This window comes from Triturus cristatus, chromosome 8, assembly GCF_964204655.1.
Source record: "Triturus cristatus chromosome 8, aTriCri1.1, whole genome shotgun sequence".
In the NCBI taxonomy this organism is placed as follows: domain Eukaryota; kingdom Metazoa; phylum Chordata; class Amphibia; order Caudata; family Salamandridae; genus Triturus; species Triturus cristatus.
In genome coordinates, this window is record NC_140591.1 from 78,889,858 (window position 1) to 78,906,413 (window position 16,556).

General features: G+C 48.9%; 1 protein-coding gene across 1 annotated transcript in view; it reads left to right on the plus strand.

Moving 5' to 3' along the window:
* Window positions 1-16,556, plus strand: part of GPR156 (G protein-coupled receptor 156) — a 202,652-nt gene that overhangs the window by 120,673 nt on the left and 65,423 nt on the right. Inside the window, exons 3-4 of the mRNA XM_085621048.1 lie at window positions 5,366-5,490; window positions 8,837-8,972. Of these exons, the coding sequence (XP_085477174.1) occupies window positions 5,366-5,490; window positions 8,837-8,972 (261 nt within the window). The remainder of the gene's footprint in view (window positions 1-5,365; window positions 5,491-8,836; window positions 8,973-16,556) is intronic.

A 16,556-nucleotide genomic window follows, 5' to 3' on the forward strand; every position in this document is an offset into this window, starting at 1 on the left:
CCCAGTAGTTTACTGATTTGGTAGGGCCAGAGCCCTAGTACTTATACCCAAAAGTGCCTTTGATGTAGGGGGTCACTCCAAAAGAACTCTCTGAAGTGTGCAAGCATCCCTTTCAGCCCATCCCTGGCTCCAGACTACCAGTAGAAGGAAAAGCAGCCCTTTGTGTGAAGGCAGGACACAACCTATTCAGATGTAAGTATGAGCCACCTCTCCCTGTTCCTACACAGTAAGGCTATCAGTATGCAGCTGAATCCCCTGTCACAGCCAACCCTTCCTGTGTTGTGACTGTCTAGGGGGAATGCACAAAGTGTAGCTGTCTCCCAGCCCAGATGTGTATTGGAGACAAGCTGTCAGGCACAAAGAGTTATAAGCACAGTTAAATGTCCACTTTCTAAAAGTGGCATTTCTAAAACAGTAATGTGAAATCCAACTGCACCAGTAAGGAGGATTTATCAGTACAACTCTGGACATACTAAACATGACAAAGCTACTCCTTTATGATCAGGTGTTACCACTTAAAAGTATATAATGTAATTCCCAATGCTAGCCTATGAGAGGAGTAGGCCTTACAGTAGTGAACAACGAAATAGGCTGTTTGTCACTACCAGGACATGTCAAACATAAAAGTACATGTCCTACCTTTTACCACTTTTTTTGCTTGAACAGCAGCCTGCCCATATTCGTTTTAAATGCCAAGTCACTGTGGCAGTAAACTGTGGACACACGCCCTGCACTGAGAGGCCTGAGACAGGTTTGAAAGGCTACTTCTGTGGGCGGCACAAGCAGTGCTGCAGGCCCACTAGTAGAATTTAATTTACAGGTCCTGGGTCTATGGTATACCACTTTATAAGGGACTTACAAGTAAATCAAATATGCCAACAGGTGTAAACCAATCATACCATGTTATGGGGAGATCACATGCACATTAGCACTAGCAAAGTGCCCAGAGTTTTAAAGCAAACAAAAAAGAAGGTCGGAAAAAAGGGAAGAGGAATGCAGAAAGTTTTGGGATAACCCTGTCAAAAAAGGGCCGAGGCCAAGAGGTGGATCTGCCAGAAAGTGAAGATAACGGAAGGTGCAGATACCAAGTTGTGTGGAGACCATAATATCTCAATGCCAGAAGGCGAGGATGCCAAAGTGTGTTGATGCCAAAAGATTTTTTATGCCAGAAGGTGTAGATGCCATAAGGAGAAACTGCTAAAAAGTGGATGCAAGTGGTCCTGGAACTGATTCCAGAAAACATGGATTCCAGAGGACATGAATACAGGAGAGCAGAGGCAAGAAGCCATTAACGAAATAAATAAAATGGCAGAAGCTGCACCTGCCAAAAGTTGCAGAAGGCATAAATTCAAGGACAATTGGGCACCAAACATCATAGATGTAAACATTGGTGAAAATCAGAAAGAATGCATAACAAAAGGTGTGCGTACAAGATAACGCTGATGCTAGAAAGTTGTAAGAGGATAATATCTGGTTGGTTCTTGTTGCAGTGGGTTTTATCTGCTTGATTCTTATCAGTCTTCATAACTTTCACGCACCCTCATAATAAATCCTACCTCTATTGTACATGCGCGGAGGGCATATATCGAAGAATCATCTGTGTATGAATCCAAATCGGATTGTTGGCCCAAAGGATACCCATTGTTCTTCTTATATAAGTGTCAACAAGGATCGATAATGGGATTTCCCTGAAGTTAACTGCTTGAGCTTGACCCTCTGCTGCCTTATATGAAGTACAAGGAGAGCCATTTCATGTTGTTTTGTTTGATTGGGCCACCGTCCACCGTTGAGCAAGAGGCTCCCTGTTACTGATGGAATCGAAGGATGACCAAGGGTCTCATAAACATCTTCACTCACGTCCCGAATGCTGTCCAGCACGCAGGCTACAACCGTTCACCCATCTGGGTCTAACTCTACCAACACAGGGCTGTACTGCACGGCAGTGCTGCCCCGAGCGGTTCGCCAAGCCCAGTCGGAAGACCTGTTCAGGAAAAAACTTAAGACCGTTTCTTTTTACCTCCAGGTGTAGAGGGGTTTGAAAACTGCATTGAGGCTGGTGGACACCTGTACCTAGTTCTGGGACACCTCCAATGAGGTAGCTATGCGCTTTGGAAATCACATTATTATTATATTATTATTATTATTATTATTATTGTTATTATTATTGTTATTGAGGAGGCTATTGAGGTGTCGGCCAGACTGTCGGCAACAGCTGGCTCCATAGTTGTTGGCGTGACAGTCGTGATGGGCCTTTAGTCTGAGAAGACGACCATACTTAGATGTCCGATTTGAAGGCGTTGGCCATGAACCATCTGAGGATGATTTGTTGATAATAATTGTGATGGTTTGGGAGATTAGAGGGGTGCAGTCTCTTAGTAAGGGATAGTGGGTGGGCCGACAGCTGTTTCTGAGGCTGAAGAGCTGAGCGGATGAAAGTGTCCTCAGATGCCCTGTCCATTGGTGCCTAGGGCGTGGAGCAGTGTTCCACTGGGAGTATCTTCTTCAAAAGAGGGTGAGTGGCTGCTTCAAAGATCTAATGTATTCAATTGTGGCCCCCACAGTGCATTCCTTTGTTAAAATACTGGTTAATTCCTTGTTTAATCCTTTTTGACTTGCTAGTAAGGTACCCCCGCCACTCTGAGTGTGTATACACAATACACTGCTTACTGTTTGTCGACAGACAGATGGTCCCTTGGATGCACTGCTCAATGTGCTGAGCAGTCGAGACTGGGATGCTCTGTCGTATCGCAGTCTTTCCTTCGATATACGAGTGAGATCGAACCTTTGTGATCAGGATGCATCCCTCCCTGACAAAGGACCCACTGTCCGAAAAGCATTGTTGGAGATATGAAATGAGTTTGTGAGACAATATTATAGAATGACAGCACAAGAAATTGATTGTGGAGAAAATGTAAAATCAATACTTGTTTGATGAAATTCAATAAAGGATAATTTAGGGCCTGGTATAGAGTTCGGCGGAAGTGTTACTCCATCACAAACGCGTCACAAACTTGACGGATATTCCATCTGCCTTATTACAAAGGCTGTTGGACATAATACACTTGTAATACAGCAAATGGGATATACTTTACGTTTGTTATGGAGTGACCTGTCCACCGAACTCTAAATCAGGTCCTCATTTTCAAAATGTCCATGGTTTTAAGGTGCACAGTCATGGACTAAAAGTTTGAAGCTGCGTATAGATGGACCCAGCTATTTAATAGCAATTTAAAATATATTAACCAACCAGTAATGCATTTTTATTATCATCAATGTAAGGCAATGCCTTTATTTACTGTCAAAGACTGAAAAATGCCAATCGAACTATTAATCCAATAGAGACCTCAACATTGAGTTCAGCATCCTATAGAACACTCAGATCCCAGTTTCTTTGTTTTCCTTTTTCAAAGGGTGTTACTTTCCCAGAAGGAGGTTGGAAAAGTGCATCTCTATTCTATAACCTTTGTCTGGGACCCATAATTCACATATCGGTTTTTGCTCCATTCAGTTTGAGACCAATTGCTATAGGCCTCGTCTTGGAAACACAAAGCTGTATTTTGGGCCTGGTATTATCCTGATACACCTGAGTGTCATCTGCAATGAGTGGTAATTCAGATCTCTGTCCCTGAGGATGAAAACCAGCGGCTAGATGTACCCATTGAACAGTAGCGATGAAGGCGTGAACGCTGTTCAACTCGAATAGTAGTGATGAAGGCGTGAATGCTGTTCAACTCCGCACTCAAACCTCCCCTCGGAGGATATAAAAGGGCCAAGCGTCACACTCTTTGTCCGTCCATAAGGAGAGATTGAAACCATTTCAAGGTTGCATCCAAAATGGTAGCTTGTGTCATAAGACGATCAAATAGTAAATCATAGTCCCCCGTGTTCAATGTGGTGGACAGACCAAGAAACATCAACAGGGAAAGGTGTCCTTTATCAGTGATGGTAAGCACACCCTCCATGAGTGAGGCCTAGACTGTCTCAGTGCCCTGATGACGTCTAAAGCTTGACTCAGGAGATCCAGCCACAGGTGATGGCCCATGAAAGCCTTGAATAGCTCTGCTGTAGGGCCAGAGTATGTAGAGTAATCAGGATCTAATGAAGTCTTTTTATGACAGGAGTTGACACTGATGTTTGTTTAGAGAATCTGGCATCTCTCCCCAGTTAAACAAGCAATTGACCAGCTCAGCTATGCAAATTGTTTTTTTTGTGTGGGTGACAGGATTGGATAGCAGATCATAATTGTGACAGGTTGTTTTAACATTGTTTGATAGTCCATTCATTTCTCCGGGTGTCACACCAGTGAACTGAAACTTTGGTAGCAGCTCCTTTTCCTGTCTCCTCTTTTTTACCATTGTTTTTACTGGCTTTTGTATACCAGTGCAGTGCCATGCATCTGATTGGCGTAGATCAAAGCCATCAAACAGTTGTCTTGGTGTACAGAGTGCTGAATGTTGCATTTTGATTTCGAGTTGTGCTTGAGTGGCAACTTGTCTTTGGGTTTTGTTTTTGGGGTTTGAGTTGCATTTTTTTGTATTGTTTTGGGTTTTATTTAGCTTAAGGGCTCTAATGGTGAACTGAGTTGTGTCTGAGCAGCAGTGGTGAAATACCAATCACTAGTGGTTAATATTGGAGGTGAGGTTCACGTTGTGGGTTGTGTTTGGAAGTCATGATGTGTATGGCCTTTGTTTTTGCTGTGGGAGGTGTTTGAGTCATGGCTTGTGGTTAGGTGAACTGTTATATCTGTATGATTTTAGGTGTGTTTGTTGGGATTTGTGGCTTGCAATAAAGTTGCAGGCAGTGTTGGATTGCAGTTGTGTCGATAGTTCTTTGTGGAAGTCAGATATCTGAGTTGTGGGTTGGATGATTCTGTGTGGCGTGTTTCACTTTTTGATTGTGTTTGGACACGATCTGCATTTGACACAAGTAATATTTTGATGTAAATGTTGTATTTGGTGCATGCATTGTGCTTGAGAAGTGTTTCTGGTATTATTATGGTTGTATGTAAATTGTGATTGGGTTGCATTTTGGTTCTAGAATGTATTTGAGTGAGTTGTGTTTGTTTGTAATTCCATTTTGAGCTTGTTAATTTTTGGACATTGATATGGATGTGTGTGGGTTGTTTAAATGTTTTTGTATTTGTTAAAGTCTGACAAGAGTGAAGATTAAAATATGCACACACCGTCCTTTTCTATTTGTGTATAGGTTGTGAGTTGTGTTTGTGAAAGATTTCTTACAAATGTGTGTTATTGCCCTTCACTCCCCCCTAACCTATTCCACAGCTTACATCTCTCTCATGGAATAGTAACAAGTTTGTAATAGAAAATTGTTACTTTTCTCCCTCCCCTTTCTTCATCCCCCCCAGCAGACCTCCACGGACAGCAGTAGGATCTCAGCGCTGCTCCTGGGCGCCCTGTGTACTCTCCTTACCTGCGGACTGCTGCTGGCTGCTTTCTTCTTCGCCTTCACAATACGGTTCAAGAATAACAGGTAAGAGGTGTGTTGAGTTCCACAAGGCTCCCAGGTGGTGCTCTGGGAGGTCCCCATGGCTAAGTAACCCGACTAGTTCTCATCCTGCCATTATATCCAGTACATGTCTAATTGATACAGGACAGATGCCTCCAGGGTCTAAATGTGAGTACACTCCCTTTTGTGTATGGTTATTTTGACTTCCCTCGAGCTCTCCTGCCATCTTTCAAGTTACTACACATGTCCTGGAGCGCTGTAGAGCAGTTTGTGTGCGCAGTGGCTGAAGAACTTTGCCGCATGCTTCGTACTGCTTTGGTAAAGAGTTGCCTCTTGCTCGGGGTTGTTGCCCAGTTTTGAGGCTTCTTTGCCCATTCTGTGGCTTTAATGCAGTGTTTTGAGCCTGTGGAGGTGGTGCACTTAGGCTAACTTCTGAATGGTTGATATGTGGCTTGGTGAGAGGATATGGATTTGGCTCAGAGGTGGCTAACACTTGAAGCATTTTGGGGCTCTCAGTTTTGCCCTGGCTTGCATCTACTGAAAAACAATAAGCATTGGTTATATTCATGAAATGTTCTGATTTCAAGGAAAGTGATTGGCCAGAAAGATTTAGTTGATGCTGTATCGAAATAGATCTATTTGACCTGTCTAACCATCTCAAAATTCCCTAGATCCCTGCACCACATGCTGAACGTTTAAAGAGATACAGCTGCCATCTTAGAACTTTCTAAAAGAAAGTCATGTCACAGATTTTTAGCTCAAATCCTTTGAGGAATTTAAACCCTATCATTAAGGTGGGTCCATGTTTTTTACCGCTTCATTAAAAAGCCAATGGCAGCAGAGACTTGCGAGACGTTTGACTCTGTCTCATAGGAGAAGTTCAGGGATTTTCTGGTTATTTGCGGCAATCAGTCAACACATATTATCCACAAATACAATGATACATCTCACCCACTCGGGAAGGGACTGGCAGGGTAGAGGTGTACGATAACCCTGAGGCCTTATACACTCCAACTAGGCTTATCCAATACCATCAAATCACCTGTCCACCGTTTGTGGTTCGCTAGAGGCTCCAAGAAGCCTCCCTGGCTCTCAAGGTAGGGAGTGCAGACCCCACACAAGGCATAATCCCACCGAGGTGGTGGAAGATGCTAAAATCAGCAACTACAAACCTACACAGTCATGCGAAAAAGAACCAATGATTCAGACAAAGGCAGACATAAAGAATTTATTAACTGAACGCCTCTAACAGGTGTGATGATTAGCACAAGCTGGTTCGAAGTTTACTTTGTTGCAGCCAGTCTTAATACATCTTTACCATCATCTTAGGGTAGGTAATAATGAACAAGAACCACTGGTGGTGATTCTTACTAATGTTTGTGGTTCTGCTTCCCGATGTCACGAGACAAAGGCGCTGGCCCTCCCCTTCTCATGGTGACGTATGGGCCCGGAGTCTTGCGGACATTGGTGCCTCACTTCACGCTTCTCCATCTCATCTCCTGGGCCTTAGACCATGAGAAGAGGCGTTGAAACAGCACTTGCTCAGGGTTTCCACAGAGTTCTTAGGACTCTGATTCACAAGATCCTTTTCCTATCAACTCTAAAGGGTGAGGGGGATCTACCATCCCGTGTCTCTGCAGGTTTCCGATCACCTATATAGGATTCAGCGGGGTCCCACCATATTTAAGGATTAAGAGTTTTTTAGCTTCTGCTCCCGCCTCCAGGGCAGAAGTCATGGTGGCAACAAAAGAAAGTGACGACGTGCTTACAAAGCAATATGTTAGACAAGGTGCCACTTTTTACATTTTTTTAACATGAACCCCCGGAAGAGTGAGTTTTCATATGTGGAAGTTAAAGGGTCAGTGCCCTTAATGTTGTGGGACTGTCTATGCACAAGACAGTGCTGGACAGGAAAAAATACTCTGGATGTGGTGTCAGATGGACAACCTTGCCAAGTGGTAAACTCATTAACTTGTTCCATTTAATGTCATTAAACCAAACAAGGCTTAGCACTGGGAGGGGATATAATTTTTATTATTACTTTAGGACCTACACAGCTCATGGAAATCGTTATTTCTCTTCAGCTACTGGTATTGCATCCAGATAGATGTAGTCCTAGTCCCCTCAAATTTCCAAATCAACCAAAATAACAGCCCACCGTTATCCAACACCTCCACAGAGAAAAGTAAAGAATACTCAAGAAAAAAATTCAAGAAAATAATGAAGGTGAAAGTGAGAGGGCACCTCACGTACGCAACACCAGGGAGGCTACCAGCCGGTTCTCGCCAGTATGCCCACGTTTTCTCATCATCGGTTGCCCACTCACAAGAGTCAAGAAATTAAAGTCCAGTGAAGAAAAAGAGGAAACAGATCAAGAAAAAGAGATATTTACTGTTCCCATCAGAGAAAGGAAACCCGTGTATTGCGAAGAACCAGATGTCCCAAGCAATATTTAAAATTGAGTTAGAGGCGGAGGGCATTCGTACCTGCCTCCACTATACCGCACAGGGTTGTATTTTTATAGCTGCACTATTGAGTGGAGGGCGGCTTGGCACATACCCTCTGTAGCTCCTAGCTGTGATGAGCCATTTAATGTCATGACAAAACCCCACTTCAGCTAGTGTAAACTGAAGCTGCTAGTTTGCAACTCCTGACTAGAAGCGGGTAGAACATTTTCTGAGAGCTCAAATGGATGGAATTGCCTCACAATCCGTCAGCCGGACTGCAGTGCACTCCACGTTTTTACTAATGCTCCGTCATGTGATGAATCTTTTCAGGCAGTCTGATTGGCTGAAGTTATAGAGCATTTTAGCCAACCAAGATAGCTAAAACAGCCAACACCATTGAATGTGTCCCTCCTTTTGTGTTTGAACATTTTGCTGTCATACCTAGAAATGGAACATTGGTGGCAGCAGACTGTACCTCTTTAGTGCCACAGTGCCATTCCATAGTGACATTCCGTCACGGGGTATGATACCAGAGTATTACCCACACTTAGTCCTGACCAGTATGCCCTCTTCCTCCTCTTGGACTCTTACTACCAACATAGACATCACAGATCCTTCTATTCAAAATGTAACTCTCTTGTTCTCTATCCCCTGTTATGTGGCAAGGCCGCCGCATGCTAGTGATGTCCTTAGATACAAAGATTAGGCCTTGGGGCTACATGGTACAAAAGACAAACTGCAAAGAGGATTCTGAGCCTGTGCTAATTCCTTGGTCCATGTTACCCATGATAAAACAGGAAGTATGAAAGTGCCAATGAAAACCCCTGTGTGCTATAAAGTATGACATTAACACTGCCTTGAATGTTCAAAACCTCACCCCTCTAAACACCTCAGTGCATTTCTTCTCTGCCGCTCTCTTGTAGGATTGTGAAAATGTCCAGCCCTAACCTGAACGTGGTGACCCTGCTTGGGAGTGGCCTGACGTATGCCAGCGGCTACCTCTTCGGCATCCAAGAACACAACATGGCAGCCGGGGCATCCATAGAGACTTTAGTCCAGGTGGGTAATCACCACAAGGGTAACTAGATATTGACTATTGGGCTGGGTGTGAGAATTAATTCACTTACACATTTAAAGAAGTTAAATGAAAAGATCAGGCAAATGCCACGAGATGTTCATCTTGAGAACCCATTAATATGGCTCATTGTTTCTAAAACAGGTCCATGTTGAGCTGCTGGAAAATATATGCAAAGCTCGTGACACATTAAGATTGACACAAGTTTCATAGCCATCGTTTTTCAACGCCGTCTTGTATAGACCCGGATTCTATTTTTGATCCTGTCTTATATACTCAGGGGTGCATGGGCTTGGTAAACCCACCCAGAGTGCGGAGATGATGGGACATCGTCCCACTTCTTCAACCTTCTCACACTTCTACCCTTCAGGGTCACAGTCACAGGAAGATTTTGGGTCCATGATGTAGTTTTCAGGGACCCCGGTTGTCAAGAAAGATCTAAATTGAAGATGTTGTCCACAATAGAGAATCCCAGCTTGGCTGTAGGTCACACTATCGATGGAAGATAGAATTACTGTATATCGGCCGCCAGATTATCGTGATCGAGGAAGAGTATTGAGGACAGAATATCAAGGGTGAAAATATTGGAAGGTAAAAGTGAATTGGGAAGTATAGATTTACTATGCCTAACTCCAATAATCTATGTACCTTGAAGATTTATGTACCGCTTAGATACCTATATTTTGAGTTGGGTGTAAAAAATCCACATTTACTGACAAATTTATATTTTTTTAATATACTTTGTCATCGATATTGTGTTTCATCGATTTTCTGGGGTCAAAATATTCAGGGTGTACACGTTATTGGAGTTGAAAAACACACTCACTCCCTCTGAAGACACTTCTGAACCCCAGCTTTATCCTGGATACCCCACCACCATCCCGGTCCAATGTCTGGCCATGGCCTTTCAATTCAAAAACTGTTTGTGTCGGAGGAGCCTAGCGCGCAACCAAGATGGCCGCGTAGGTGCGAGGCTCCCGAGGACCTCCGCGACCTCCTGCATAAATCCTGACAGAATCCTGTCCCAGATGAGGGGACTGTATTTGTGAGCCCGAGCAGAGGTGACGCCCGTTTTCCGTTTTTAAATCGGACCTCGGACACCGGCAGGAGCATCGATTGAGATTTGCGGCCTTCTCCACGCCGGCCCCCCGTATTGGAGTTGTGGGGCGATCCGGACACAAAGTGAACAACAGCGGCGGGCAAGGCTGGGTGGCTCGCGTGCCCCGCACTTTCACTTTCGCTTTTGCGCCCTCCTTGCTGCCAGGCGAGGTTGGGTTGCGGGGCGGTGTGCGGTGCTGTGGCCTCGTTGGGCTGCCCTGCCGGCCCGCCGGCTGCGAACCGTCCTGAGGGGCGGTGGTCGCCCCCCCCCCGGAGCCCTTGAACGCGATTGTCTGCCCCCTTTCTGAGGAGATTGGCTCGATTTGGGGATTGCGACCATGGCCACAAAACAAGATGGCGACCGGGCCAAGGTGAAGTCGACCCGTCGTGGCACGGCCCAACAATCCAATAACATGGACCGCTACACCCTCCAGAAGGGATCTCCAGAGGTGCTGCGTAGGTCCCCCACGGGCCCGACTGATGCTCCTGTTCCGCCCACGGACCTGACCCTCCGGGACGTCATGGGCGCCATCGCCGAGATGAAGGCCTCGGTGGACCAGCGCTTTGACACTCTGGCGCAGAAGATCGACTCGGTCCTCGTGGACGTGGGCCTCGTGAGAGCCGATCTGTCTAAAACGAATGACCGGGTCGATTCTTTGGCCCACTCTACCTCGGGCCTCACAACTGACGTGGCGGCCCTCCAACAGGAGGTGCGCAGGCTTGGCCAGGCGAGCGCCCTGATGAATCGTCGTCTGGAGGATTCCGAGGGTCGGGCCCGGAGAAACAACGTCCGCATTATCGGGGTGCCGGAGGGACGAGAGGCGGAGGCAGCGGATCTGTTCGTGGAGGACCTGGTCCTCACCCACCTACAGCCTCGGGGGCTGAGCAAATTCTTTGCAGTGGAACGGGCCCATAGGGTCCCCGGGGGTAGGCCTAAGATCGGCACCCCTCCGAGGCCTCTCATCGCCCGGATCTTCAATTTTAGGGACAGAGACGCTATCCTGCAGACTTCTAGGCTCCAAGGGCCAGTCAGACTTGACAACATGGATATTAATTTCTATCCTGACTTTACCCCGGCGGTCCAAAAGCAGAGACTGAGCTTTCTGGGTGTCAAACGTCGCCTACGAGACCTGAATCTCAAATATTCGATGCTTTTTCCAGCTAAGCTGAGGGTGGAGGTAGATGGCCGCACGCACTTTTTTGATCGTCCCGAGGCGGCCGGGGACTGGCTGGACACTTTGCCCGGAGATCGGGGCCGGGGGGGCGGGGGGGGTGCGGTTGGTGGGGAGGGCCCGCCGGGTCAGGACTAAGGGACTAATGGTAGGCCTTGCTCCGGGCTGTGTTATTGTCACCATTGTCACCATTGACTGTTAGGGTAAGTTCCCCTCCTGTGGAGGTCGTGCGGGGTCTCTTGGGGGATCTCCCTCCTCCTCTGGGGGACTAGTTAGTTTTCTTTCTATGGGGCGACAGGCACACTGCACTTTGGGGGGGCTGTTTGGGCTCATGCAGGGGTGCAGGGTGGGGGGAGTTCTGTTGGGATGGGTGGGTTGGGGTGGGGTGTGGTTCGTTTCTACCGCAAGGCAAACCCTTTATTGTACTGGTGTTTTTGAGTTGCTCTCGGGGGGACAAATGATGGCTTCTGTATGTGATGGGGGGTAGGGACCTGACTTTGTTGTCCTGGAACGTTAACGGGCTGGGGGATAGGATTAAGCGGGGTGTGGTCCTGCAATATCTGAAACGGATTTCGCCTGATGTGGTCTTTCTGCAGGAGACACACCTTATTGGTAACTCCTTTTGTGCCATGAATCGACGTGGTTATCGTTTGGTGGCCCACTCGGGCTTTACGTCAGGCTCACGAGGGGTGGGCATTATGGTCAAGACCTCGCTCCCGCTAGAAATAGACGAGGTGCGCCATGATGAGAGGGGACGCTACACTGTTTTGGTGGGGAGAATGGAGGGCAAAGTAGTCGTCTTTGTCTCAGTGTACGTCCCGCCGGGGTTACAGTCCACCACCTTTGCGGACCTGGGACGCCTCCTTCTTGACCTTCCGGAGGGGCTTCTGGTGGCTGGGGGGGACTTCAACGCGGTGGTCTCTGGGACTATGGATCGTTATCCCCCTAGGGACCTCCCCCGGGCACAGGCGTGGCTGTCGGGCCTTTTGGACACACTGGGATTGGTGGACTGCTGGCGTTTAAAGCATCCCACTCAGCTGCAGTACACCTTCCATTCGGGTGCCCATGGTAGCCTTTCGCGGCTTGATCATATCCTTGTCCCTGCGGCCTATGCCGGGAGGGTGGGGGAGGTGCGCCATTTGGCGAGGGGCATTTCAGATCACTCCCCGCTCCTGTTGCACTTTGATGTCTTCCCGAGGGGGGAGGGCAGGGTAGCTCCAATCAACGCTTGGTACCTGCGCGACCCCACTATTCGCACTGACTTGATTAAATCCTTGCAACGGTATTTCGAGGAGAATGTGGGGTCAGTCCTGTCGGCTATCTCCCTGTGGGAGGCTTTCAAGACAGTGCTTAGAGGGGAGGCCCTCTCCTTTATTTCCCATGCCCGGAGGCGCGCACAGGAGGAGGTGACCAGGGTGGAGGCCGAAATTACTGAACTGGAGGGTGATTTGGGGAGTGGGGTGACTGACGCTGCGCTCCACGTTCTGCACCTTAAGCAGGCGGCCTATAGGGCCCTCGTCACGGAGGCGGCCAGGGGCCTCAGCAGAGAGCAACAGGGGCGATTGTATGATGTGGGTGATAAGGCGGGCAAGTTGATTGCGTGGTTGGATAAGAAGGAGAGAGCGAGTCGTGTGGTCCCGCTGATTGAGAGGACGGATGGTGTGCGTGTCATTGAGCCGGAAGGCATTGTTTCTTGCTTCGCGGATTATTTCCGCGAGGTATATTCCCCGGTTTCTCCCTGCTCGGAGGAGGATTCCCATGCCCTGCTGCGTGACATCGCGCTCCCCTCCCTTTCTGTGGAGGACAGGGAGTTGCTGGATGCCGCCCCCACCTCGGACGAAATCGCCCTTGCCATCCGCTCGGTCGCTTCTGGCAAGGCCATGGGCCCGAACGGCATTCCCATCGAATTATACAAGCTGCGACCGGATGTACTGGCACCCCACCTCCGCGCAATGTTCCTTGCGGCCCACTTGCGGGGCTCCCTCCCGCCGGACCAGCGTCTGGCTACCATCGTGGTCATCCACAAGGAGGGGAGACCTCGAGATCGGGTCACATCCTATCGGCCTATCTCGCTCTTGAATGCGGAACCTAAAATCCTCGCCAAGGTGCTCGCCAACCGGCTGGTCGGCGTGGTGGGCGACCTGGTCCACCAAGACCAGTCCGGCTTTATCCCCCACCGCAATACGGCTCTTAATCTGCGACGCCTGCACGGCGTGCTAGCGCGTGTTCCGTTCGTGCGGGAGCCGGCCATCTTGGCGTCTTTGGACGCCACTATGGCGTTCGACACACTCGAGTGGCCGTACATCTGGGCGATGCTGGCGAAATTTGGCTTCGGGCCGGGTTTCATCAGCTGGGTCAAATTGTTGTACTCGGACCCACTTGCGCAGGTGGTGGTGAATGGTCGAGTCTCGGCCCCATTCGGGCTGGGACGGGGCACGCGACAGGGTTGCCCCCTGTCGCCGCTCCTGTTCGCACTGGCCTTGGAACCCCTGGCAGAGTGGCTGCGGTGGCACCCTTCTATCCGAGGTCTCCGTTGGATCCCTGAGTGTGAGGACCGCGTGTCTCTCTATGCAGACGACATCCTTTTGTACTTAGCCTCCCCGCGCAAATCACTGATTGTCCTGGTTGATGTTCTGCACTCTTTTGGCCGCAATTCAGGCCTTGTCATCAACTGGGCTAAATCCTGTGTCTATGTGCTTTCCGGGGAGGCTCCTGTCCTCCCGCGGGGCTGTCCGATCCAGATTGCCTCGGAGGGATTTCGATACTTGGGTGTCTACATTACGCTGGACCCGGTGGCCCGCTACGAGCGAAATTTGCTTCCCCCCCTCCAGCGCTTGAAGGAGGATGTCGCGCGCTGGAGGCGCTTGCCACTTTCGCCGCTCGGCCGGGCGGCGTTGTTCAAGATGATGTCACTGCCGCGCTTCCTGTACGCTCTCCAGAACACTATGGACTTGGTCCCAGCGCGCTACTTCCGTGAAGTGGAAGGTTTACAGCGCCGCCTGTTCTGGGATGGGAGGCCGCGTATAGCCTTGGCAAAGTTGACGCTCCCGTGGTACGACGGAGAGATTGCCCTCCCGGATATTAAACGGTATTACTGGGCCTCCCAGTTAGCTGCAATTAATCAGGGCCTCTATGGGCCCGCCCTAAACCCGGCATTTGAAATGGACAAGATGCTCCTGCCCGGTGGCGACTACAATCGAGCGCTCTACGCTAGTGTGCCCGATTCCCGCTTGACGGGACCCACGCGTGTCATGGTGCGAGTATGGCACGCGGCTAATGCAGCTATGGGCTGGAAGGACCGTTTGACCCCGGCGTCACCGCTGTATGCGTCTGAGAGGTTGGGCTCTCTGTGGACCTCGAAGGGCTTTGAGCAGTGGGACACTATAGGCATCAGTACAGTGGGGGATCTCTGGACGAGGGGAGGATTTAAAACATTCGAGACGTTGCAGGCGGAGTTTCAGCTGCGGGGCAGTGAATACTTTCGGTACCTGCAGGTCCGACACGCGCTGGGCTCCGTCTTCCCAGACGTGGCCTCCATCCCGGAGTCCTCCCCCCTGGAGGATCGAGTGCTAGATGGCCATGTTCCGGACAGCACGATCTCCCTCATTTACAAGAAATTGATAAATGATCGTTTGGGCTTACTGACTGGCCTCCGCGAGGCCTGGGTTGCCGATGGGCTGGAGTTGGACGACGAGGACTGGATTTCCGCGGTGGCCTCTCCGAAGGAGGTGGCCATCCCGGCTCGCCTTCGTTTCGTCCAGCTTAAGATACTCCACCGGGTGTACATGACGGGGCCAAGGCTTCTGCGTATGGGCTATGCCGAGGACGGATTGTGTAGGCGTGGGTGTGGTGCTTCAGCGACCTTTTTGCACATTTTGTGGGAATGCCCGAGGGTGGAGCGATTCTGGCGTGGTGTGCATGAGGTCCTGCGAGCGGTTACGCATGTCGCGCTGTTGCCTGAAGCGAGGAGATGTTTGCTGAATGTGTGGGAACCGACCGATTACTCGGTTCCGCAGACGCGATGGGTGACTCTGGGCTATATGGTGGCTAAACGGGACGTTGCACAGCTGTGGGGATCCCAGAGGTCCCCGGCGGTGTCGGCCTGGAAAGAACACATGGATTGGTGCATGTTCCGAGAAAGGGTGGTGTATGTGGCGCGGGGTAAGCCTGGGGCATGGGTGAAGATATGGGGCCCCTGGAACGCCTACCGCGGGGATATCTGCGAGCCGCCGTTGTTGCCTCCCGCTTCATTAGCTCCATCCCCCTAGTTTACTCCCTCCCTCAGTTCCGAGCACAGTATTCTCCCGGTCCCAGACCTGTTTCCCTTCCCCTCTCGGGGGTTTTCAGTGGATGGTTTGGGGTCCCCCATTTGAGGAGCACGTGCTGTCACTTTCGATCGTGGGTTGCCTTGCGGGTGTGTGTTTATTTATGTTGTTGTGTTGTATAAAATGAAACCGTATTGTGGGCTCAGAGCCATATGGCCCGCGTTGTGGATACCTCCTGCCTTAGTGTCTATGTAAAGCTAAGTGCCTCATTGTATGTATGTCATTTGTTATCGTCACTTTAGCGGCCGGCCAGAAGGTTGTAGGCCCCTACCTGTATATATTTGAGATTGCAATAAACGGTTTAAAAAAAAAAAAAAAGAAAAAAAATGTTTGTGTCCAACCAGTGGACTGAACAACGCAGTCACCATTCTGTACTTTACTTACATCTGAAAGTAAATTTAAATCACAGGGAGGCCTGGTGAAAAGAAGTGGTATCCCCTGCAGCATTAGTATTGCAAGACAAGTTTACTGACGTTCATTTGGGAAGGCGAGTCCGCGACGAATAGTCCTATAATTCCACGGAATATAAGCATTAGATTCTTAGAGAGTTGCAGGTGATCTAATACATAGTTAAAATCCAACACATCCTTCTCCATCATAATACAATGTCAGTATAAAAAAATCAAAAACACGCCAAGGATAAAGACACGATACAGAAGACGCATATGGTGGACACAGAGATAACATAATTTAGTTCCACACAACTACTGTATTTTCCCTGTATACCTTCTCTTTCCAATGGTTCCTTCCCCCTCCCTATTCCCACCACCACTACCTTTTACATTGGTACACTCTAGTAGCCAGCTGTCAACTATCAAAATACAACTGTTCTCGTTTGTTTCTGACTGAATTGATGACGGTTTGAATAAGCCCGCTTGAAATTACTACTCCACTTTCTTCATCATTATTAATCATCATTGGCGACGAGGATAGGATCACCATTATTCCCCTTTTATTAGTCCAAATTAAGCCA